General features: G+C 53.3%; 2 protein-coding genes across 11 annotated transcripts in view; one reads left to right on the top strand and one right to left on the bottom strand.

Annotated features, from left to right (window-relative positions):
• C17H19orf47 (chromosome 17 C19orf47 homolog) overlaps positions 1-5670 on the bottom strand; it is a 35947-nt gene extending 30277 nt beyond the window's left edge. Inside the window, exons 1-3 of one of the 6 annotated variants that reach the window (XM_058709763.1) lie at positions 5559-5670; positions 4101-4207; positions 1469-1520 (exon numbers count right to left, since the gene is read on the bottom strand). In XM_058709763.1, the coding sequence (XP_058565746.1) occupies positions 1469-1487 (19 nt within the window). In that variant the 5' untranslated portion in view covers positions 1488-1520; positions 4101-4207; positions 5559-5670. Of the gene's footprint in view, positions 1-1468; positions 1644-4100; positions 4208-5558 lie in introns of those variants that run through there. The other 5 variants (XM_058709764.1, XM_058709758.1, XM_058709762.1 and 2 more) reach the window with 5 other exon arrangements.
• A 175-nt stretch (positions 5671-5845) lies between these two features.
• PLD3 (phospholipase D family member 3) lies at positions 5846-24944 on the top strand. Of its 5 annotated transcripts, none has more exons than XM_058709754.1 (12): positions 5846-5954; positions 17028-17120; positions 17221-17295; positions 17384-17526; positions 18032-18215; positions 19571-19691; positions 19769-19896; positions 21007-21207; positions 22943-23082; positions 23567-23732; positions 24262-24361; positions 24446-24944. In XM_058709754.1, exons 2-12 carry the CDS (start codon positions 17094-17096, stop codon positions 24631-24633), a joined length of 1473 nt encoding a protein of 490 aa, XP_058565737.1. In that variant the 5' UTR covers positions 5846-5954; positions 17028-17093; the 3' UTR covers positions 24634-24944. The 5 variants fall into 5 exon arrangements, with proteins under 5 accessions (XP_058565737.1, XP_058565739.1, XP_058565735.1 ...); XM_058709756.1 differs by having other exon boundaries at positions 5864-5954; positions 16922-17120; XM_058709752.1 differs by lacking the exon at positions 5846-5954 and adding an exon at positions 7461-7482.
• Positions 24945-25403: the final 459 nt, after the last annotated feature.

The following is a 25403-nucleotide window of genomic DNA, read 5'->3' as shown; positions in this document are numbered from 1 at the left end:
GGACCCTTAACCAACTGAGCACCCAGGAGCCCCTCTCTCTAAAACTAATTTTTAAAAAATCTTATTAAGGAGGAAAAAGGTGCCACATCATTTGGGGGTAGCTAGCTGCCTGAAGCAGAAAGTCAAGGAACTGCCAACATCCCCACATCAGGCCCCCACCATCATTTTATGTCCTACTGAAGAGGAAAATATACTGCCAAAAAAATGGTCATAAGCACCCCCATTTCCGAAATATTAAAGATGGGCAACAGCGTGGGTCATGGACTCAGTGAGGTATGGCTTGCTATACACACCAGGAGACATTCACTAGAATATTCAGAGCAGTCTGTCTGTAACAGCCCCAACCCAGAAACAATGCAGTGGCCACGGACAGAGGCAGGTAAACAAAGGGCGGCCACTCACACAGTAAATACCACACAGCAGTGCAGAGGAGAGAACCACAGCTACACACGGCAACAGAGGGGATGCTCAGATGTTGTGTGGTACAGAAGAAGCCACACACGAGAGAACACAAGGCACGATTTCGTTCCCTCAAGTTCAAAACCAAAGTGTAAAGAATAGGAATATTCTCATTGGTGGTACGACTATAAAAGGCAAGGAGAAATGATCACAAAGATGAGATAATGGTTGATTCCATCTGGAGGAGTGAGGGGGTTGTGACTGGGGTGGGCTCTGGGGAGGCTGGCAACATTGTATTTCTTGGCCTGGATGGTTCCTTTTTAAAACCTTTGTATTGAACTAGAACATACCCACATACAAGAGTACACATAGGTTGATAATTTTCATAAACCAGCACACACCAGCACCCAGATCCAGAAATAAAACATTTCCAACATCCCAGAAGCCACGCCCACCCCCCCACCCCCCCCCACCAACTCCCTATGTAGTGGCGTCTCGAGGGCAACCACCACCTTCTAACGGTAAGATTGGTTTGGGCTGTTTCTGTGCTTTACGTAAATGGAATCGGGAATGTTCGCTTAATTGCTCTTCCGACGTTTTATGTACTTTTCTAGATGTACAAATCTCAAAAAATTGCAAAGCTGCCAGCTGACCTCAGTGCTTGGGCAATCCCAAAATACGGGCTTAAAGAGAATACAGAGACACGGCTCATGAGAATAATAACGGCTAACATTTGTCAAGAACCATGCCCGAGATCTGATGTGCAACAAGCTCTCTACTCCTTACAACATCCTAGGATGTAAGGAACTGTTAGTATCTCCATTTTATAGGTGAGAAAACCCAGGCGCCGCTGGACTTCATGACACAAGTTCTTTAAGGCTAGACCATGCTGTCCGGAGGCCAACACACAGAGCGGAGAGGCCCTGGCCCCGCCTCCACGTTCCTCAGGGTACAGCTGTTCCTGCCAGTGACCTGGCCCTCCCTCCCCCACCTCGTCTCCCCTCACCAAGGTCATACCTCAAAAAGGACAGTGGGGAGAGGGAGCCCAGAGAGAAGACCACAGACTCACCCATAGTCACTGAGACCATTGTCTCCCTGGCCCTGGTGCTGCTCCCGGGAGCCTGGAAGACAGAACGAGGGGAGAAGGGCCCATGAGTCGCCACAGGCTGTGAGTGTACGTACGTCCCTCCCTTGCTGCCTGTCGGTCTGCCTGCCAGAGAAGCGTTCCTGGGCTGGGGGCTCACAGCCCAGGAATAGCCTGGAACAGCTGGCAGGAAGTCAGCCTGGGACAGAGCTGCCACCACAACTATCACTGCTGCCTGGGACAAGGCCCAGGGACGGCAAATGTCCGCAGCTCTGTTCCCACACACCTCAAAAGTTTCTGGCTGGAATGAGCAAGGAAAAGAAAGAAAAAGAAAACAAAAGACACCCCCGCTCAAGACTCTAACCATAAATGCCCACTAGTCAGCCATTCCCAAACTGCTTCCTGACAACCTACTCTGCGTGCGGCACTATTCTAGGAGCTAAGGATACGGAGGGGAACAAAAACACAGAGTGTGGCATCTAGGTGGAGACTGGGGAGAGGGGAAGACAGAGAAGTAAACAGGCAGAACAGATAAGGATACGGTGAGTCAGAAAGCCTTCGGTGTCATGGAGAAAACCTGGAGGACCAGGAAAGGAGGGGCTGCAACTCTAAACAGGGTGAACAGGGGAGACCGTTCTACAGTGACATTCAGAGACCCGAAGAAGGTGGAGGAGCGAGCCATGTGGTTTTGTAGAGGAAGAGTGTTCCGGGAAAAGGGACAGCAAGTCCAGTGCCCTGAGGCAGGAGCCCATCTGGCATGTGAGGGGGACCGCACGCACGGAGCCGTTGTTGAGACTGCGCTGCAGTGAGTGAGCGGAGGGGAGGAGAGGAGGGGGAGCTGAGCGCAGACAGGTGGCCCACCGCCTCACGAGGGGCCTCGGAGGAGAAATGGGAAACCAGTGTCCACTTAGGTAAGACTGCAGGTGCCCGGAAGCTGTTAAAGACATACCAGCACCAACGGAGGAGACCTTCCCCTGAACATTAAGAGCAGGGCTGAAAGGAAACTAAAGGGAAAAACTTCCTTGCCTCATGGGTCCACATTATCGGTCTCCAGGACCACTCGTCCCACGCTGCCCGGGCCCAAACCTCCCACTCAGCCCTCCTGTCCTTCTCCAGCCCTGCCCTCTCCTCCAGCCCCTCTGCCCTCTTCTACCCACCTCAGCCCCCGATTCTGATCCTTCTCCCTCACCCCTTCTCGGCGTCCTCCACAATCTGCCCCTCCCTGTCCCCATTTTGACGGTACAGGAGAGACAGTAGAAGAGTAAGGGCCCTGGAACCAGACTGCAGGGTTCAAATCTGGCTCGACCACATGCTAGCTGTGTGGTCTTAGCAGGTTACTTCACTAGTCAACCTGGCATCTTCATCTGTAAATAGGGACAGGGACAGGGACGGTCCAGATGGTACTACCCTCGAAGGGCTGCTGTAAGGCCAGGCGAGTTTCTATGCACGGGGCACCTGAGGCAGTGCCTGTGCATTCCAACTCGTCTAGAAGCAGTGGCTGTTCTTATCTCCCAGGGATCCCGCCTTAGCCTGTCCTCTAACACCCAAGGGCTTTGCCTGCCCCCCTGGTTTTCCCACAGCAGGTCACCTGGGCCCAGAATGCTTTCTTATCCTGTCCTCCTGGCAAGCTCTCCTTCACTCTGCTGGCCTGGCCACCTGCTTTGTGAAGCTCTCCTGAAGTCACCAGATGTGAGATTCTCTCCTCTACCTCCAGCGAGGGTTCATCCTGACCACCTCTGGCTTTGGTTGCATGTCTTATTGATGAACGTGACCACAGACATCACTCTGCCCCGTACTTGACTCCTAAGATCTACTTTCCCCTCTGGATTTTGCCACTGGCCAAAGACCGCACAACCAGCATCTCTCAAAGAGCGGGGCATGGCGAGGGTTCGATATGTCAGACAGGAAAACAAATCTCACGTACTGAGCACTGACTATGCACCAGGACCGGAGCCAGGCATCATGTCGACACCTCACAACCTCCTCATGACTGAGCACTATTATTAGCCCCATCTTAATCGATGAAAAAAAACCGACTCGTCGAGGTATAGTCATTTACCAAATGCCACATCTAGCAAGTGACTTTACTGGGATTTGAAAACAAGTTCTCCCGGATTCCAGGGCCTATTCAGTAGCTCTTGTTGAATGTTTCCTCGGCAGGCACTGAATATACACAGCTCAATGTCTCCCCACAACCACCTGGGGAACAAAGTTAAAATGATCCCCATGTTTGTTTGTTTGAACGTTTTTTTATTTTTGAGAGAGAGAGAGCACGCGCGCAAGCAATGGAGGGGCAGAGAGGGGGGAGAGAGAATCCCAAGCAGGCTCCATACCATCAGCACAGAGCCCGATGCAGGGCTCGAACCCATGAACCATGAGATCATGACCTGAGCTGAAATCTGGAATCGGACGCTTACCCCACTGAACCACCCAGGCGCCCCTAAAACGATCCCTACGTTACAAACGAGAGTGGCAGGTCCAGGATCACACAGCAAGTTAACTATAAGCCAGGACTTGAACCCAAGTCAGTCCAATGACTATGATTTAACACTGGTTGAGCGATTACTACAAGCCAGGCACTGTGCTCAGTCTTGGCAAGGTTCCAGTTAATGCTTACCAGAAGCCTTTGAGTACTGGTATCCTCTCCCTACAGCTGCAGAGGTCACCCTGCTGGACTCAATTGCTTCTCTCCTTCATTAAAAGCCCATCTCCAGCGCTGACTTTCTGAACAGTGAAAATTGGAACGTTAATAATAATAGAAAATGACAAGTCCCCAAACTCAAGAAATTACCATGTATCAGACTCCCTTGCTAAGCCCTTTTTTAAAAGGCTTGGACCTAAATCCTTTTGCCACTTCTGAACCCTGACCCTGGGGCAAGTGGCTGAACCTTTCTGGATCTCACTTCCCCTCAACTCTAAAACAAGAAGGATAGGAGTATCTATTCTTACAGTGGTTAGAAGGATGAAGCAAGTTCATAAACACCAAGTGCTTACAACAATGCTTGGCAGGAGATAAGTGCTATGTACATACACATTAAATAAATGCACCTTCGGTGAGCTAGAGAAAGGGTAGGACAGTCACTGACTTTTGTCAGTCCCGTGCCAAATGCAAGTGAAGAACAGAGTATAACTTGATAGGGTCCGTGGCATTGTGGAATCGCAAAGCACAGGTTATTTCAATCTCTTTCAGCTTCTGTCTACAATTTAATAGACTATTCTACTTCCGTTGCATTTTAGGTTAAGTTTTCCTTCTTTTCACAGCCAGCAATGCTGGTTTTCCATCAGTACAGCAATGCAAAATGTCCATCTCAAGTGAACTGACTGGAGGAAAATGCATTAGTGGTTTTAAAAAAAAAAGAAAAACTTAAATCTAGGAGATCCGGCAAAATTGGTCAAATAGGAAGTGGCAGGACGTCGATTTGCCCAATTCCAGATTCCAGTTTTTCCTACTGCCGTCTCTGGGCTTCCTCCAACCCTTTACTCCCTTGCAAGTCCCAGCTACACCGGTAACTCTCAGAATCATTATTATCATAGTCCCAATACATGGAACTCTTACTCAATACTGTACGAAGCCCTGTGTTAAGGGATTCACATGCACATTTCATTAGCATCCTCACAACGACTCTATGATATTGGTACTATTAGCCCTCATTCTGCAGATAAGGAAAATGAGGTTCAGACAGGTTAAGGCACAGGCTCACTGCCACAAAGCTGAGCTGGGACTTGACCCGAAATCTGCCGGCCTCCAATTTCATGCCCCCACACCCAGATCTTCCATGCCAAGCGCAAACATTTTCATCAGTACATTACTAACAAAAGTATAGTACGAAGTGTGCAGTGTGCTAAGCGCTGAACTAGGGTCTCCAACATGCACGAGCTGAGCTCTCACTCCAACCCAGAGGGAGGATGCTATGCCAGATTCTGGCCCCCATTCTACAGAGGAGGAAACTGAGGTTCAGAGAAAGAAGTCGTTTGTCCGGGCCGCACAGCGACGCCGAGAATGACTCCAGAACCAGAACGCCATCCATCCCTTCCGCATCCGGCCCAGTCCCACCACCCATGGCCCGCGCCTCACCTGACCCTCCTTGCCCGCGCCCACTCGCGCCGCCCGCCCTCCCTCCCCGGCGGCGCCAACTGTCAGACCCTCCTCCCTCGGCCCGGCTGCCCGCCCCGGAAGCACCGCCCCCATCGCCGGAAGCCGGACCGCCCGCCCGCGGCCGCTCTAGCCCACCGGGCCGCCACCAGCGAGAGTGTGGCCGCAACCGTCACGTGACCTCCCACGGTCTCCCAGGCGCTTCGCTCCGCCCCGCTCTAGCGAGGAGCGCAGCCAATGAGAAACGCACATGCCTAGCCCCCGCTAGCCCGCAGTCTTGCCGGAGTGCGCCTGTGCGAGGCGGGGGTGGCCGGGCGGGGCTCCAGCCGGCAAGGTGCGTGCGGGGCTGGGTCCCGGAGTGGGAGACGCGGAGTGCAGGTACTGTGCGATCTGGGGGCGCGGCGCCTCTGTTATCCTTTTCATGTTGTCCTTCCCGCCGTAATTCATTTCTTCCCTTTTGTCATCCAGTGCCCCTTTATGTAGCCATTCCTCCCCTTTGTGTCGCGCCCCGGTTAAATCGTCACCACCCCGCTTCTGTCGGCGTCACCCTCCTTATGTCGCTGTCAGCCGCCTTAATTCGCTTTCGTTCTAAGTCCCTATTGCCACCCTACGTTGCAGTCTTCCACCTTTAAGTCACCATTGCCTTCCGTCACCTGCTCTATTCTTTTATTGCTATTTTTCTTTTATGAAGTCCTCACTGAAATCGTCATCATACCCCCATGTCACCTTCACACGCCTCCTGTCACCATCTCCTTAAATCGCAGTCACCCTTCCCTTGTGTCATTTTCACTCCATTCCTCCCATGTCACCTTTGCTTCCTAACAGTCACCGTCCATGCCTCATGCTTCTAGTTTTCCCGATAAGGAGCCACTCTGCCTTCCAGTTGTTTCTCTTGCCTCCGTGTTGCCGTCATTTCTCCGTGTCACCTCTCACATACTCACCACCGTATGGGCTAGAGTCCCATCCTGGTGTGTGCCAGAATCCCAGCTCCACCGCTAAACCCTGGGTAACCTTGACCACCTGATCACACCTTTGCAGTCTCAGCTTCCTCATCTGTAAAACGCACACAAGGACACCTACGTCAAGGACGATTATGAGGATTCTGCAAATTTATTCTTGTGATATGCTCATCGTGATGTGGAGATTTGGACTAATAACGTTATTAACCATGTCACCCTCACCCTCATGCGGTCCCCTTCATCACCTCTTCATTGTCACCTCCCCCCCTCCCCTCAGGTGCCCTCATCATTCCCATGGTGTCGGTACACTCCCTATGTCATGCATGATACCCTCTGCCATGGCAACCACCCACGCCACCCCACCTCACAGTCTCCATGTTCTCATCTCTGCCACGTCACCACACCTGAGGGGGTGGCCCATCGGCCATCACAAACCTTGCTTGGGTAAATACTTAATCCCTATTTCTACCTTGTTGGATTGAGTGATCTGCCACCCCCAAAACGAGAGCATTGAGCCGACGCTGTAGTGGGAATCCAGGAGTAGTATGAGGTGGGGGGAGACTAGCTAGCTTAGGCCCAGGTTCCCTTGACTTTTTTTTTTTTTTTTTTTTTTTAATTTTTTTTTTTTTTTTAATTTTTTTTTTTCAACGTTTTTTATTTATTTTTGGGACAGAGAGAGACAGAGCATGAACGGGGGAGGGGCAGAGAGAGAGGGAGACACAGAATCGGAAACAGGCTCCAGGCTCGGAGCCATCAGCCCAGAGCCTGACGCGGGGCTCGAACTCACAGACCGCGAGATCGTGACCTGGCTGAAGTCGGACGCTTAACCGACTGCGCCACCCAGGCGCCCCTTCCCTTGACTTTTAGAATCGGGGATACAGAGAGATGAGGCAGGTCCCAGCACACCTCAGTCCAACCTCAGCAACCCTGAATGCCTAGGTAGAGAGGTAAGTATCTTATTCACTCGACTTGCCTTGGGGAGGCAGTGTGAGACAGTGGTTAGCAATGTGTGCCTGGGGGCTGGAACCCTGGTTCCAGTCTTGGTTCTGGCACTTAGTACTTAAAAAGTTGCATGGCTTTGAGCAGGTGGCTTAACATCCCTGTGCCTCAGTTGCTGCATCTGCAATATGGGGATAAAAACACAAGGTATTCATTCAACAAATATTTTTCAAGCATGTTCTACATGCCCAATACTGTGCTAGGCATGGTGGGACACATCAGTGAACAAAACAGACAAGAGATCCCTGCACCCATGAAGTTTCTATTCTAGCAAAGGTCAAAGACAAGCAGACAGGTAAGTGGATTCTATGATGTGTTAGAAGGAGGGGGAAGAAAAAAGAAGAGGGATGGGAACGCATGGTAAGGGTTATACTTTCAAATAAGGTGGTCAGGAAAGGTCTTCTGAGATGGTATATTTGAACAAAGACATGAAGGAGGGGAGAGAGTGACGAGGCTCTACGGAGAAGAGCGTTGTAGGCAGAGAGAACAGCACATGCAAAGGGCCTGAGGTGGGGACACACATAGAATACTTACGGAATAGCAAACAGGCCAGTGAGGGAGGAGAGGGGTGGGGATGAAGCCAGAGGAGTGAGGCGGCAGATCATCTGGATGTCATGGGCCGTGGACAAGACTTTGGCTTTACTCTGAGTGAGACGGGAGCCATGGGAGGATTTGGAGAAGAGAGACTCAATCTGACGTGACACGATGTGACATGAAACAGCAGCAGCAGCAGCTCCAGAACTTCGACCAAGGATGGATCGGCCAGAGCAGCCTGGCCAGAAGGAGCACCAGAGCTGTCTGCTTAAAGCTGCACTCACATATCCTTTATATTTGGAGAAAGCTTCCGACGTCCCCCTCAAAGACGGGGAGGGAGAGGAGATGTTGCTAGAGTGTCTGCGAAGCCAGTGCCACCTCTTGGTTCACGTGCTGCTGGGGGTGGTGGGGAGGGGTGGCGGACAGCCACGGATCTACAGATGATGAACAACAGGAGAGGCAGCTGTCTACACCTGGGGCCCCAAGGCAGCTCAGGGTCAAATCCTGGCTCCACTGTTTCTTGGCTGTGTCCTTTTGTGCCAATGACTTAACCTCTCTGGGTCTTTAGTTTCCTCATCTGTCACATGGGGCTGAGGAAAGGGCTAATTTGGTGAGAAACTGAATACGTAAAGTGCTTCCAGCAGCGCTCGGTTCAGTAACAAGGGGCCCTGCCCTCTCACCCCACTTCCTGCCCTCCCTCCGGGTGGCAAGGAAAAGACATTCTGCCTGTATGTTACATTCATGAATCGGTTTCCGACATCGTGGTATCCTGGAACAGAACTGAGCCCCGGGTTCGAACTCCATACCAACAGACTTGACATTGTACAACCTGAGCAGAGTTTTCCCTGAACCCTACTGCCTCATCCGAAATGGGGAGAACAGTGCCTTGCCCCCAGATGTGCGGTGGTGTTATTTTTGAACTGAGACATCAACCACTTTCTCTCTCTCTCTCTCTCTCTCTCTCTCTTTTTTTTTTAATATTTATTTTGAGAGAGAGAACGAGCAGGGGAGGGGCAGAGAGAGAATCCCAAGCAGGCTCCAAGCCACCAGCGCACAGCCCAATGTGGGGCTCGATCTCACGAACAGTGAGCCGAAATCAAGAGTTGGACACTTAACCAACTGAATCACCCAGGCGCCCCTAACACTTAGTGGTTTTTTTCTTTTTAAGTAAGCGCTCCGCCCAACGCGGGGCTTGAACTCATGACCCTGAGATCAAGGGTCGAATGCTCTACCGAATGAGCCAGGCGCCCCCATCCACCATTTTCAATTGTGAGGCTATTATGTCCCTCCCCTACTTGTTTTTCTCCAAGGCACATGCTATATGCTTCATGCGTCTATCTATTGTCTCACTCCCCAAAAAGAATGTCATCTTTACTAGGATTTTTTTTTTTTCTGTGTTGTGCTATCTTTCCAGTTTCTACACAGGCCTTATCAGTGAGTAGTCACTGAATACTAGTTGAATGACTAGATGAATGAACTGATACCTACTGTCCCTGTGCTGGGTGGTAATGGGCACACTGCAGCGACTGAGACAGCCCAGCGCTGCCCTCATGGGTTTCATAGTCCAGTGGGAGAAACAAACCCATCACCAGGCCGTGACAGCACAGAGCGGTCAGGGCTGGGGCTGGGGAAACAGAGAGGTCATGTGGGATGGAGAAGCCCAGGGACTATTGGAACCCAAAGTGGGGGGTGGTTCTGGACCAGCCCGGGAGTCAGGGAGGACTTCCTAGGGGAGGTGGCACACGAGCTGATAGGAGAGAAAGGTGTGCTGGGCAGGAGGAGCAGCTGTGGGAGTGTTTGGTGGTAAAAGTGCGGTTTCAGTTCAGGGAACTGAACGATATTAAATATGGATGGGACATAAATGAGACAGTAAACCAAAGAGGTTATTAAGGGGAGATCATTCAGGGCTCTGGGAAGCACAGTGAGGAGCTGAGACTTTGTCCTAAGGATACCAAGGGGTGGTGGGGGGCATAGGTCTTTGAGCGGGAAAGGAACAATTTTCCATTCAGATGGAGGGGGACTAAAAGGGTTGGATAGAGATTGGGAACCAAGGGAGGTGGCGGGAGTGGGGATCCCAGTGGGAGTGGGATCCCTCAATCCCAGAGGGCAGGTCGAGGCTGTGGAGGGGAGAAAAAGGGTGTGTGCGGGAGAGACCTTCAGGATGCCATGTGGACAAGCTGTGGAGGGTCCAGGACGATGCCCAGGACTCCAGGGGAGTCAGGGCGGTGGGGGGGAGGGGTGCTTTCTGAAAGAAGTGACACGTAGGCTGAGACCCGTAGGATGAATAGGATAGCTGTCCTTGAAATGGGGACCCAGAAGAGCAGCAGGTTTGGGAGAGATGCTAAGGACAGTTGAGGACATGGTGGGCGTGAGGGGCTTGGGGACCCCTGGAGAGAAACATCTAGGAGGCCAGGGAGCTTCCAAAGCTGAAATTCAGGGAAGAAGTGAGAGCTGGAGACAGCTTTGGGCCCTAGAGGACATGGTAAGAAGTTTGCCCTTGGCCCTGAGGGCAGTGGGGAGCCACAGAACGGTTTTGAGCAGGGATGAGACAGCTTAGATTTTTGAGTTCCAACTCAGAAATATTCACCAATCATGATGTATTTTGTTGTTTTTTACCCATTTGTTTTTCAGACCAAGCATCTTCTCTCCCTAGGAAGGGCACCTTCTAAAGGTCCTTTGAAATAAAGGTTCTACTGCTCAAAACAAAACAAAACAAAGTTTACAAAACCAGTGCTCTGTTCCGTTTTCTGTAGACTTGACCTCAGGCGATTGTTCAGTCCGAAGGGGTCTGCACAATCAAGTGAAAATCAGCTCCTTCAAACACAAGAACGTTTCTGTTTTGAACCATATGGAAGGCCCATAGGTTTGTAAATGTTTCCTGTGGTGTAGTCTGGTGCTTCAGCAGCCAACTGGCCCTGCACCCTCCTTTGCCCTCTCAGGTGGTTTGAATCAAACTTAAACTGACCTTGAATTTTACTCTCAGGCTGAAAGGCTGTAATCTGCACCCACCCATCTGCTCTGGGCTTAGAGCACAAGCTGGTTATCATTGTGTATTAAAAAAAAATGTCACTGGGTCTAGAGAGACCCCTGTGAACGTCTTTTTTCAAAGGTTTCCATTCTACCCCATTTCTTCTGTTCCCAACAAACATTTATTGAGTGGTTGTGATGTGCTGGGCACAGACTTAGCTTTTTAAGGGACACACAAGTCTATCTGTGCTAAAAGTGTGTACAGAGTAGTAGGGGATACACGGATGTCACCAAGAAGCTTGTTTGGGGGATTTGCTGTGCTGCCTGTCTCCCATGGATGGGTGCATTGACAAATGTGAGGTTGGTATATTTGTTTCCCCATTGGTCTGAGGAGGAAAGTAAAGCTCCGAGAAGGGAGCCTTGGTTCCCAGGAATACATGGCTAAGCTCTGAACCCAGGGCGGTAGGACTCTGAGACCCACCCCTTAAACCATTCAGAGTTCGCCAAGCCTCCACCCCCTAGATGAGTATGAGATGATCCCCCACCCTTTTTTTTTTTTTTTTTTTTTTAAGTTTACTTATTTATTTTGAGAGAGAGTGCATGCACACATGCGTGCAAGCTGGGGAGGGGCAGAGAGGGGACAGAGGATCCAAAGCAGACTCTGCATTGACAGCACAGAGCCCGATGCAGAGCTCAGACTCACAAACCATGAGATCGTGACCTGAGCCGAAGTCAGACGTTCGACCGACTGAGCCACCCATGAGTTGTGCCCCATGAGACGATCCCCATTCTATAGATGGGCCAGCAAGGCTCAGAGAGGTAAAGCCCCATGCCCAAGGTCACTCAGTAAGAGTGACAAGTGGGATTTGAACCCTAGACTCTGCAACATAAAGCACTGGTATGGAGGAGGGATCAAATCTCCTGCCCCCACCCAAGGGAGGGGTGTTCAGGGAGCTGTGACCTAGCACGTGTCTCCGAAACCCAGTGGGTTTTGCTTCCTCCTTTTCTGTGGACTGTAGTGTCACACTCCAAGGCAGGCAGGGCACAAGCCAAGGGACCAGGGATATCCTCTGGGCTGGGAGGGGCACCCTTGCAGACAGAGGTACATCCCATGACCAAGGAAGCAGAGCATAAGGATCAACTTGGGCACTGCCCAGGGACCCTGTAGGGGTTCTAGGTTACTGGCCACAGGAACTGAGCCAAGGTGAGGAAAATGCCCAGCACCTGCCAGCCTAGCTCTGTCAGTCTAGCTGTCTGCTCCCACCTTTGATCTCACCCTGCCCTGTGCCCCCCTCCTCCCAGGGATCAGGATAGGGATGCTGGATACTTAATCCAGCTAAAGCTTTTTTTTTTTTTTTTTTTTTTTGAGACTGTGATATGGAGGAAAGGGCACCCCAGCTAGGAGCTTGAGCCTCATAATTTAATTTCCACACAAGTCCTATGCATTTAAAAAATTAAATGGTCACTAAAGCCCTACAATGAAAAGCATCTTGTCTTGGGGGTGGCAGGGGGAAAATGGTGCCTTTTTTCTTTCTCTTTTCTTTCTTTTTTTTTTTTTTGGTCAGGAGCCTTGACACAATCACATTTATTGAGAACCTCTCACGTGTCCATTGTATACACTTGAGAGGTATTAATCCCTTTAGTTCAAAGGAGTCCCTTCTCAAATTGTGTATGTTCAGAACACACACACGCAGTGTATGTATTCATTCGTTCGTTCGTTCATTTCATTTCTTTCTGGCCTTTTCCCAAGTTGACCTTCCCCAGATCAGCTATTGGGGCACTATCCGTGGCAGTTGTTTGGGCCCAAACCCCTGGCTGTACCACATACACACACACACACACACACACACACACACACAGGTCTGTTCCCCACACAGCCAGAGGGAGCCTGCAAACACATGAATGAGTTTCCTGTGGCTGCTATCACACATTACCACAAATTGAGTGGCTTAAGACAACCAAAATGTATTCTCACCATTCTGGAGGCCAGACATCCAAACTCAAGGTGTTGACGGGGCCAACAGCCCCCTTGAAGCTCTAGGGGAGATTCTCGTGACTCCAGGCATACCTGGGTTTGTGGGCATATCTCAGCAATCTCGGCATCCCTGGTCACGTGGTCTTCTCTGTCTCTTCTCTTCCTGTCTCTTAAAGACACTAGTCATTGGATTTAGGGCCCACCCATATAATCCAGGATGATGTCATCTCCACATCCTTAATGACCTCTGCAAAGACCCTTTTTCCAACTAAGGTCACATTCACAAGTCCTAGAGATTATGGCCATATTGGACATATCTTTTGAGGCCAGCAGTCAACCAACTACAACACCCTAGGCAGATCATGTCTGTTGTCTGCTCAGAGCCTACCCATGGCCCCGACCTCACCACAGTCCAGGCAGCCCTGCACAATCTGGCCCTGTCACCCCTCTGACTGTTCTCTCCTCCCACAGCCCACCTCACTACAGACACACTGGCCTTCTTGTTCTTCCCAGTACACATCAAGCACACTCCTGCCTCTGGGCCTTTGCACTGGCTATTCCCTCTGCTTGACACACTCTCTAAGAAGTCCATGTAGCTCCTTCCCTCCCCTCCTTGAAGTTTTTTCCAGGTATCCCCTTCTCAGTGAGGCTTTTCCTGACAATCCCAACTCCTCCCCCCCAACCCCGTCCCACTTCCCTGATTCTCTGTGGCATGTATTACCTTCTAACATAATTTACTTATTTTTGTATCTGTCTTCCCTGGTGTCTGTTTTGTTCACAGTGGTATTTCCAGTGCCTCAAACAATAGCTGGTACATAGATACTCAGTAAGTATGTGTAAAATTAACGAACAGTCTTATGAAAAGTAGGTACTATTGTCACCATGCCCATCTTACAGATGGGAAAACTAAGGCACAGATTCATTGTCACTTCTCAAGGTCAAACAGTCACATGAGCACTGAGGATCATATTCAAGTCAGGCATCTGGCTCTGGAATCCACAGTATTAACTGCCTTACAGTCTAATACAGTCTAACCTACCTCTCCATTTATTTATTTATTAATTTATTCATTCATTCATTCATTCATTCATTCATTCATTTATAGAGAGCGAGCAAGCACAAATGTGAGCGGGGGAGGAGCAGAGGCAGAGGGAGCAGAGCCCAACTCGGGACTCTATCTCACAACGCTGAGATCATGACGAACCAAAATCAAGAATCAGACTCTAAATCAACCGACCCAGCCACCTGAGCACCCTACTAGTTTTTTGGTTGCTTTTTTTTTTTTAAACACCTTAAGTGCATTTTTTAAGTTTATTTTGAGACAGAGAGGGAGACAGAATCCCAAGCAGGCTCCACCTCATGAATGCAGCACTCAATCTCATGAACCATGAGATCATGACCTGAGCCACAATCGAGAATTGGCCACTTAACCAACAGAGCCACCCAGTTGCTCCTTAGGTCTTAAGTGTATTTTGACACTTAAGTGAGAAAGGTTTTATTGAAGAACATGGGGTTCTTCTTATTGAAGAACATGGGCCACTTAACCAACAGAGCCACCCAGTTGCTCCTTAGGTCTTAGGTGTATTTTGATAAAAATATAGCAGAAATTAAAAGTAAACCCTTTGTTTCAGACCTGTAATCACCATACAAGTTGAAAGCCAAAATGTCACTAATAATCTGAATGAAGTGCATGCTAGTTTCTACCTACTTTTGGTGTATTAATGGCCATTCCAATTCTCGGCCTCATTGTGCCCAATCCCATGCCTCGCACCTCCGTGCCCAACCTCTCCCCCAGTTTTGTTTTTGTTCACTTTATTTTCCCTAGTTTTACATTGCTTGCGGTTCCAACCCCATATTTTGTTGTTGTCGTTTTAGAGTTATCGACATCCAAAGTGGGGCTCAAACCCACAATCCCGAGACTAAGAGTCACAGGCTCTACTGGCTGAGCCAGCCAGGCGCGCCTCAACCCCATGTTCTTCAATAAAACCTTTCTCACCAAGGGTTTTGCAAATAAATAAAAGGCAAGTGTTTCCTGCCCCAAGCCTCCCCTCGCCCACCTGGCAACCCTGCGGTCAGCCACCTCTAAGATTGTCTTCTGCTGCTTCTGGTGACCTCTGAAGTTCCAAATAACCTTGGTCTGTTACCATTTCTTGCTGGATCCATTTGGCCCATCCCCATTTGTCTCCCTGCAATGAGAGGAGGGGATCTAGCTGTGCTCAGCCCTTGCCAATCTGGGATCTGACGTTGTGGGTGAAGGGGTTTCCAAATTATCCTTTCACGTGTAGGCTGGATCATCCGGTAACGCGGAAGTGGGGGGGGGGGGGACCTAGCTCCCTTTTGCAATTTTCTTCTTTCCTTCTTTTTTAAAATCTCAGTAATGCGTGCCGTGGGACGCAACACCTGTGTTGGCTTTACAATTATTAATCTGCACAGAGATTTTTTTCCTCTACTTTTCTGTAAGTCGCTTATATTGCACAATTTTTAAAAAGAAAATAGGCGTACAATAAAAAGCAATCCTCACCCACCCCAGATGCCACTCGAGGCAACCCCTTCTGACGTTGTCGCATCTCTCAGTGATCATCCTTTTCTGCATTCATCTGTTGATTTCTTGCGAGGACGGAGGGGAGGGCGTCCTACCTACCCCTGTTGTATTGGGAAAGGTGGGCGGGGAGGGGTTCTTCAATTCTTTTCGTCAGCGGTGGTCTTAAATCCTGCTTGGGAAAAAGGAGATGGGAAATGGGAAATCTTGCTTAATCTTCCAGCCGGAGCCTGGATTTCCGAAACAAAATTTTAAAAATCCCTATCAAAATATCAGTTGGCTTTTTTAAAAGAAATTAAATAGTTATCCAAACAGACGCCAACAGAAAACCCACAGTCTATTTCCACCACCCCGCTCATCCCCCCCCTTCCCAACACCATAGCTTGAGTTGTGTCTTCTGAATTTATTCGCTACCTCTGGAAATCATATTATTCAACCTTGGTCGCTCCACTTTATTTTATAAGGCTTTTAAATTTTTTTGAGTATAGTTGACATTTTATACGGGTTTTTTTTTTTTTTAACAATTTTATTTATTTTTGACTAGGTAATACATGCCCATGGTACAAAAAATCACAAGGTTTGTAGACAAGATGCGGGGTTTCTTTTTCTCTTTACCTGTACCCTCCCTACCCCACCCCGGGGCTCTGGGGGAGATGGGTGGCAAAGCCCATCCCCCAGCCGTGTACTCCGCACCCCGGCCAGGTTGGCGGGACCGTATCTGGGGGACCGGAGCCCCCCTTCTCCCTGCGGTGAGCCGGGGCGGCCTGCGCACTGCGCAGACTCCCCGCTGCAGTGGGCGGAGCCCCGTCTGGCCCCGCCCCCCTTCCTCCCGCCCCTGCTTAGCCTGTTGGGGCAGAAGCTGGGGCCCCGCGGAGGTAGCAGCTGCCGCCTGCGGAGTGAGACCGAGTCCCCTCCGGGGTAAGGTGGCGGAGGATGGCTCGGGGGATGGGCTGGGGGCTGGCGGTGAGGCCCCGATGGTTCCGGGCTCCCGGCTTGAGCTGTCTGGTGGGTACCTGATGGTGATGGCAGAGGAGCCACCTGGAAAATGCTCCCTGGGTGGTCTTCGGGCTGCGAGAAGCCAGGCAAAGATTTGGGGCTTCACTGACCCCATCCGGAGTGGTCTTCTTGGGAATGTCTATATTAGAGCTCAGAGAAGGGAAGATGCTAATAGGGAGCGTAATAATGAGGAGCAGGATGGGCGCTAAGGGGGAGGGGGCAGGGTGGGCGCTAAGGGGGACAGTGTAGGCACCACGGAATGATGGGAAGAAAGCAAGGCGTTAGACTTTGAGGGATTTCGAAAACCCTGCTGACCAGCGGTCAGCTTCCTCCTTTTGGGGTGGCGGGCCCCATGCCAGTGATCCCGTGCTTACAGACAAGGAGACCCAATGGATCCCGTGAGCCCGACACTACTCTGCTTTCCGTGATGTTCCCCCAAAGCCCGGAAACCCCACCACAGTGCCAGCTTTTGTTCCCCACAGTTTGGAGACCCTGACACACCCACTTGCCCTGCCTGGGCTCCACATATCCCCTGGCTGCCTGGCAAGATGAAGCCTAAACTGATGTACCAGGAGGTAGGTGGATCTGGGGCCCCGTGGGTTGGGGCTGGGTGCAGTGGAGGGCAGAGACCCTGCCAAGCTGCCCTGTCACCCCCCTACCATACCCATTCCCCAGCTAAAGGTGCCTGCTGAGGAGCCCGCCAATGAGCTGCCCATGAATGAGATTGAGGCTTGGAAGGCTGCGGAGAAGGTAGGAGCCCGCCACCACCCTCACCCTGTCTCAGGTGTGGGCTGGGCTGGTAGCCTTGGGCTGGCTGATGGCCTCCTCTTCCCCACAGAAAGCTCGTTGGGTCCTGCTGGTCCTCATCCTGGCGGTCGTGGGCTTCGGAGCCCTGATGACTCAGCTGTTTCTATGGGAATACGGCGACTTGCATCTCTTCGGGCCCAACCAGCGCCCAGCCCCCTGCTACGACCCCTGCGAGTAAGTTGAGGCGGGGGAGGGGTCTCGGGCAGTCGGGGGGGAAAGAGCCCTGCCAGGACCGGGACGCTTACACATTGAGCAGGGACTGCCCTGAGCCACAGCGGGTGCCTGGGACAGGGGGAGGTGATCTGATCGCAGATTCCCAAATGCACCGTCACAGGGCCTTCCCTCCATCCCCAACCCCTCCCCCCCAACACTGTTCCCATGACAGCCACAGCATCATTTTCTGTCCGTGTTTGTGAGCAAACCAGCACACACACACACACACACACACACACACACACACACACACGCGGCATCTTCCGACACATGTGTGGACAGACACACACACAAATAGCCGCCTGCACAGCCTGCCTTCCACTCGTCTAGACGAACAAATGGACAGACGCACAGAATCGTGAGTACAGGCACACACAAATATCCTCCGTGGACGGACAGGGGAGCACTCATGTTCCAGCCAGTTGTCTCTGGCCCCCTGTGGCTGATACCACCCCCCACCCCCCAGAGCAGTGCTGGTGGAGAGCATTCCAGAGGGCTTGGACTTCCCCAATGCCTCCACGAGCAACCCGTCCACCAGCCAGGCCTGGCTGGGCCTGCTCGCCGGTGCCCACAGCAGTCTGGACATCGCCTCTTTCTACTGGACTCTCACCAACAATGACACCCACACTCAGGAGCCCTCTGCCCAGCAGGTACCTGGCAACATGGGCCCTGGCTGGCACCAGGGGTGGTGGGAGCCATTGGGGGGAGGTGGGGAGAGTGAAGGGGGTTCCCCTGCAGCCCAGGAGACAGATGGGCACGTCTCACACAGTGGGTTGGACACAGGTGATTGAAAGCAACTGTCTTCACATGGTGCTCTGGACTGGGGGCGTTTGTCACGGTCATCTGGAGGCCTCTGAAGGTCAGGGTGTGGGTCTGATTACCAGGGATTAGGCTGACAGATGTTGCTCGCCCAGACCCTGTCACACAATGAAATGGAAGAGTAGGTAACAGCCCAGCCTCAAGCCAGCCTGCCGCCTCCCAGCCACGTGACCTTGGGCAGGTCACCGCCGCTCTCAGGCCTCAGCTTCCACATCTATAGAATGGGGCCAATAGCTAGCACTTGCCGGTTACAAAAATAAATCCATGCAGATTCCAGCACGGTCTCTGACAACCATCGGCCCCCCCCATCAGCGTTTGCTTTATATCCTTGTCAAGGTCTACAGACACACTTAAAAAACATAAAACCTCAGGATGTGAAAAGGACCACCCTAGGCGGGTAACCCCTTCCTTGAAAGACACACTGACTTGGTCCCTTCTTGTTTTCCTCCCCCTGCTGCCTCTTTTTGTCAGAAGCGGGCTTAACATTTATTAAAATTGCGGGGCTCCTCAAGCACTGCCTGAAAACATAATCACAGAAGTTAAAAATGATTGGAGTGCTCCCTCCCCGCCGGCTCCCCCTGGAGTGGTTCAAAGCACAGACATAGGAGGCAGGTGACCTGGGTTCAGATCCCACTTCACCACTGAGTTCTCCGATGCCAGCTTTCTCCTCCGCACCTCCGGGATTTTACTCAGACCTGCCTCATCAGTGAGAGCAGTGAGGAGTCTGTGAGTTCAGATGTGAAGGGGCTTAGGGTGGGGCCCGGCTCACTGTAGGAACCAGGGAATCCTTGGCTGTCGTTCTTACAGTTATTGGCACCATCGGGCCTCACCCTATACCTTCCTGGATCCCCAGCCCGTGCCTTGCCCCCAACATCTGAGAGGGTGCATGGAGGCCCCTGTGGTGCCAAGCTTTGATGCTTCCAAGGCAAGATCTTGGGGAAGTCCCTGGAAGGACAGGACTGGCAGGGAGGCCCTGGTGTGGCCCAGAGCACCAGTAATTAACCAGATGAAAGGTTTTCATAGCTTAGCCTGTAAAGCCATCTCTCCGTGTCCCAGCTAATGGAAAGCCTGTTCAGTCCTGATCACAAATTGAAATGCAAAATCAAGACGGCCTTTTTTGAGGGGTGCCGCATGGGGTGGGAGAGCTGGCGGGCCCAGCCTCTCAGAGGCTCTCCCCTCCCTACAGGGTGAGGAGGTCCTCCGGCAGCTACAGGCCCTGGCGCCTCAAGGCGTGAAGGTCCGCATCGCCGTGAGCAAGCCCAACGGGCCCCAGCCGCAGGCCGACCTGCAGACCCTGCTGCAAAGTGGTGAGCCAAGGGGCAGCCGTGGGGGGTGCCGGGCCGGGGGCCGTCCGAGCAGGCTCCTGACAGCCTGTCTGTCCCAGGTGCCCAGGTCCGCATGGTGGATATGCAGAAGCTGACCCATGGCGTCCTGCACACCAAGTTCTGGGTGGTGGACCAGACCCACTTCTACATCGGCAGCGCCAACATGGACTGGCGCTCCCTGACCCAGGTCTGCCTGCACTGCCCGCCCACCCTTCCTGGCCCCTCCCCGCCCCCACAAGGCGCCCAGCCTCCACCCACACCCCTCTTCCATCCCAGCATCTTCTGTGTCCAGTCTCTGCAATGGCTTCCTTCCTACCTCCTACCAGGCCTCCCTAAACATCCCCAAATCCAGCCCAGCCCTCACTGCCTTCCCCCCCACCCGCGGAAGCCTGGGGTTTCCTCTGATCCCCGATGACAGCTGCCAGCCCTTCTGCATTCAAGGCCCTGTCCACCGATTTGCCCTTCATTATTCATTCCCTGAGTGCCTGCTCTAAGCCCAGGCCTGTCCCGGGAGATACTGGGAACATGGTGGTAAGCGATGGACCTCTGGGAACTGTCAGTCCAGTGCAGAGGCAGGCTGGTCACCAGGCAGTGCGGCAGCCCAGAGGGTCAGGGCCAGGATGGGGGACCCAGTCCGGAGTATCAGCGAAAGTCTTCCAAAGGAGGTGACAGCTAATATGATAGCTGAAAGATCTGTAAGAATTAGCGCGAGACGGGAAAGAAGGTACGGCTTAGGCAATGATCCTTTATTTCCTCAGCAAATAACTCCCAAGCCCCTAACAGCACCAGCTCTGGGGGAGATGCTGAAGATACAGCCGTGGCTGAGACATCCCTGGTGGCTGTCTTCCCAGTCCAGCGTCACTAGAGAGAGAAATGAGGGAAATCCAAGGGACCGTGAAAGCCCAGAGGAATGCCCGACACAGTCTGGGCAATCAAGAGAGGGTTCCTGGAGGAGGAGGCTGTCAGCCGAGCCCTAAGAATGAGTAGGAGCTGGTTCTGTGGAGGGTAGAAACAAAACCATGGGCAAAAGTTTGGGAAACCTGGCACTTCAGAATAACCAAAGGATTTTTGCCAGAACTTGACGAGTTCTTAGGCTCGAGTCAAATCCACGCCCATCTTAGGACTTTAGTCCTGGTGGTGGCGGCGGGGCTGGGGACGGAGGGGCAGAAAGATGGGGAGGTTGAGAGGCAAGGGGCAGGAAGGAAGGCTGAGGGGGGTGGAAGAGGGGGCCGTGGGTGTTCGTGCCATCCGTGGGTGCCAGGCTACCACCCCCAGGCTCAGCACTGCCCTCCCACAGGTCAAGGAGCTAGGCGTGGTCATGTACAACTGCAGCTGCCTGGCTCGGGACCTGACCAAGATCTTTGAGGCCTACTGGTACCTGGGCCAGGCGGGCAGCTCCATCCCGTCAACCTGGCCCCGGCCCTATGACACGCGCTACAATCAAGAGACACCGATGGAGATCTGTCTCAACGGAACCCCTGCTCTGGCCTACCTGGCAGTGAGTCTTTGGGAAGAGGGGCCCTGTCTCAGTCTCTGTCTGACCCTGCCCAGTGATGGGGAGGGGGCGTCCTGGCCACTCACTCTGGCTCACTCTGCCTGGTCTGGGGCCGGGGCCGTGTCCCAACCTCCCTAGGCCTCGGTTTTCTCTCCTGCCACCTCTAGGGAGGTACAGCTGTGTTCATGCAAGCCCCCGGTGCCTCTGTGCTGTCCCAGATGGCGAGCGGCTCTTTGCGTTTAAATCGGCTAAGATTAAACATGGCCAAGAACTCAGTTCCTTGGTTGCCTTAGCCACATTTCAAGTGCTCAGTAGGCACATGCGGCAGACGGCGACCACACCGAACGGTGCAGATACATATAGAACGTTTCCATCGCTGTGGAAGGTTCTCTTGGACAGCATCCGCGGTCGCCTGTGGCAGACGCTGAGCACTGTAGACGAGGCGCTGCTGTTTTCAGCTGCTGAGACTTTCACCAGTTGGGGCGGCCAGTCTGGGTGCCTTTTGGTCCCCCTGAGCAAGTGACCTGGCCAAGCCCAGAGTTCTGGTGGAGGGCCACACAAAGGCACGGATGCAGGGACCCATGATTTACCGGGGTCCTTTGCTCCGGTGGCCTCGCCAGGAAGGTTAAGCGTTCCCCTGTTACCACTTCCCCTTCAGAGCTTGAGTTTGCTCATCTGTCACGAGGATGGAGGGAAATAGGTAAAGGGCATGGTGTGGTACGGTACACAGGCAAGGTCAGCAATGAGCAAGTCGGGGACAAGAGTGATTAGAGGTCCTTAAACCTGAGCATGCATCAGAAGCATGGTGCTGGGGCAGGGGGCAGGCGGGGAGGGTGGCTGTTAAAACCCAGACTCCTGGGCCCCATCCCAGCACCCTGGCTCAGTATGCCGGGGGCAGTGAAGCCCAAGAATCTGCAATTCTTTTTTCTTTTCTCTTAATTTTTTTAATGTTTATTTGTTTTTGAGAGAGAGACAGACAGACAGAGCATGAGCAGGCAAGGAGCAGAGAGAGAGGGAGACGCCGAATGTGAAGCAGGCTCCAGGCTCTCAGCACAGAGCCGGACACAGGGATCAAACCCACGAACCCGTGTGGTCATGACCTGAGGCAAAGTCAGACACTCAGCTGACTGAGCCACCAGGTGCCACGACCCCCCCGCCCCCCACCAGCCAAGAATTTGCAATTCTAACAAGTTCCAGGTGATGTTGTCTGTGCTGGACCAGGACCCTTATGTCAGGAACCCCTGTGTTAGAGCGTAAATTCTCTTTTTTCTTAATGTTTATTTATTTCTTTTGAGAGAAAGCTTGCACAAGCAGGGGAGGGGCAAAGAGAGAGGGAGAGAGAGCGAGAATCCCAAGCAGGCTGTGCTATCAGTGCAGAGCCTCATGTGGGGCTTGAACTCATGAGCCGTGAGATCATGCCCTGAGCCGAAATCAAGAGTCCAATGCTTAACCGACTGAGCCACCCAGGTGCCCCTCGCATGAATTCTGGAACCAGACAGCCTAGGTTCAAATCCTGGCTCCATTTGTCAGCTGTGTGACCTTAGGCAAATCACTTACCCTCTCTGAGCCTCAGTTTCCTCACCTATAAAATGGACGTGGTAATTATCCCAACCCTTCCCGGAGGCTGAGAATTCAGTGCAATCCACAGGACCTGGCTTGGGACAATTTGTCTGTGCCTGGGGTCCACTACGATGGCACCCTTGGCAAGGCACGTGTCTTGACTGCCCCCTCCCTGCAGAGTGCGCCCCCACCACTGTGTCCCAGTGGCCGCACCCCAGATCTGAAGGCCCTGCTCAATGTGGTGGACAGCGCCCGGAGTTTCATCTACGTTGCGGTCATGAACTACCTGCCCACCATGGAGTTCTCCCACCCACGCAGGTGCCACTGCTGCATGGATGGGGCTTGAGGCAGGCAACCACCATGAATGGAAGAGGCAGTGGGAGACAGAGTGATGAGGCCACAAAGCAGGCAGGGGACCCAGGCAAAGGGAAACCACAGGGAGAGGCAGAGGAGACAGGGATGGGGGATTTGGATACTCAAGACGGGGTGGGGCGGGGGGGACAGAGGAAAGGATGACAGTACTGGGGGTTGGGGACACGGCGGCGGACCTGAGGCCTGGGGCAGGGGTTGTGCGGTGTAGGATTTCTCAAGTTAGGGAGCAGGGAGTATGGGCTGGAAACAGGATGAGGAGCTTGGGGGGCAGGAGTGGGAGCCAGAAACGGGATGGGGCACGTGGGATTTAAGGAGGCGGGAACAGAACTGGGAGCCAGAGACAGGGCGGTCTTGGGATTTGAGGGCGCTCGGAAGCTGGAGCAGGCCTCAGGGTGAGGCCGTAGGTAAAGCTGTCCTCTGAATCCCCCAGGTTCTGGCCCGCCATTGACGACGGGCTCCGGCGGGCTGCCTATGAGCGGGGCGTCAAGGTGCGCCTGCTGGTCAGCTGCTGGGGACACTCTGAGCCATCCATGCGGGCCTTCCTGCACTCCCTGGCCGCGCTGCGTGACAACCACACCCACTCCGACATCCAGGTGGTAAGTGCCCCCCCCCCGCCCGGACCTACCCCTCGGACCTGAAGACAGCCCTCAAGGAGCTCACCTGTCACCTGACAGGGACGACCCAGACGGACAGGGCTGTGCCATGAGGGGGAGACGGCGGGTCCAGCCAGGAGGACAGGGCACAGGGAGAGGGGGCAGGGCCCAGACGGAGGAGACATGGACGGAGGCATCATGGCCAGCATAGGGGGGGTCCTCCCGGGAGGCATCTGCCCCAGTGGGGGGGGGTGTCAAGGAGGACTTTTTGGAAAAGGGTGAGGTCTCATCTGTGGTGAGACCTAAGGGACGAACAGGAGCTGTTCTAGAAGGAATGGCAAACAAGGCAGCTGGTTCCTCCCTGGTAGCAGACACCCACTCCGGTGGGCCCCGTTCTGGCTCTCACGGTTCTGTGGGAAACAGCTGAGTCCCTAGTCCTGCAAACCTGCTTCCACTCCCCACCCCAGACCCTGGCTTGTCCCCAACCCCACCCTGCATCTCACGCTCCTTCCCGTTCTCCCCTCGCCCTCAGAAACTCTTTGTGGTCCCTGCGGACGAGGCCCAGACCCGGATCCCATATGCCCGCGTCAACCACAATAAGTACATGGTGACCGAACGCGCCACCTACATCGGTGAGTGTCCTGAGCTCCGCCAGGGGGATGCAAAGGGAGTCCGGTCACAGCCGTGGGCTCTGACTTTCTGACCCCACCCGGCAGGAACCTCCAACTGGTCTGGCAGCTACTTCACGGAGACGGCGGGCACCTCGCTGCTGGTGACACAGAATGGGCGTGGTGGCCTGAGGAGCCAGCTGGAGGCCGTTTTCCTAAGGGACTGGGACTCCCCTTACAGCCATGACCTTGACACCTCAGCTGACAGCGTGGGCAATGCCTGTCGCCTGCTGTGAGGCCGCGGTCCCGCAGACAGGCCGAGGCCTGCGAGGCCCCCACGGACCCAGATATCCCGGGTCCCGGCCCCTGTCCCCGTGCCCCCGCTTCTGTGTGTCCCGTTGTGGCTCCAATGGCTCTCCCCTGCTCTCCCACCTCTACCTCCGCCCCTGCCAGCCTGACGCTGTGGCCCCAGGACCCGGCCCAGCTGGGGGAGGGATCAGCCCCCGAAGAAATGGGGGTGCATGCTGGGCCCGGCCCCCTGGCCCACCCCCCTTTCCAGGGCAAAGAGGGCTCAAGGTTATAAGAAGAAGTAAATAACTTGTCTGTACAGCCTGTGCCTGGCTCAGTGATGTGAAGTGAGGTGTCGGGGTCAGGGACGGCTGGCATGGGCCTCTCCTGGAGACGTAGTGCTTGCTGAGCCCTCGGCATGTCAGCGGTGTGGCTTGGCAAATCCTGAACCCACAGCACGTGCTGTGCCTTTAGCATGTATTTGGCACGTGCCGGGCTCTCGGCGTGCAATGCACATGAACCAGTACGTGCTGAGCATGTAGCGTGTGACCATGTGGACTGGCACAAGCTGACCCCCACGTGGCCAGCCCCACGCTGCTGCACACTCGGCGTGGCGTTCCCAGCCTCCCGGCCAGACGGGCACACACTGACCCGTCACCGTGTCCCCCAGGGTGGGCTCGCATGTCTGAACACTGGAGCGTGCACCGAGCGTGAATTTCTGCCTGCCAAGTGAATTGACACTTAGCGTGACCCAAGCATGGGTGAGTGCATGCCAAGC

The sequence above is a fragment of the Neofelis nebulosa genome, chromosome 17, assembly GCF_028018385.1.
Source record: "Neofelis nebulosa isolate mNeoNeb1 chromosome 17, mNeoNeb1.pri, whole genome shotgun sequence".
NCBI lineage: Eukaryota > Metazoa > Chordata > Mammalia > Carnivora > Felidae > Neofelis > Neofelis nebulosa.
The sequence above is the reverse complement of the archived record's forward strand: the minus strand, read 5'-3'. Positions and strand labels throughout refer to the sequence as shown.

Bases quoted from the DNA above. Each gene is read 5' to 3' on its own strand.
- PLD3 (XM_058709754.1), top strand. From the start codon at position 17,094: ATGAAGCCTAAACTGATGTACCAGGAG. The intron at 18,216-19,570 runs GTACCTGGCAAC...CCCTCCCTACAG, and splicing joins AGGAGCCCTCTGCCCAGCAG to GGTGAGGAGGTCCTCCGGCA. The intron at 19,692-19,768 runs GTGAGCCAAGGG...TGTCTGTCCCAG, and splicing joins GCAGACCCTGCTGCAAAGTG to GTGCCCAGGTCCGCATGGTG.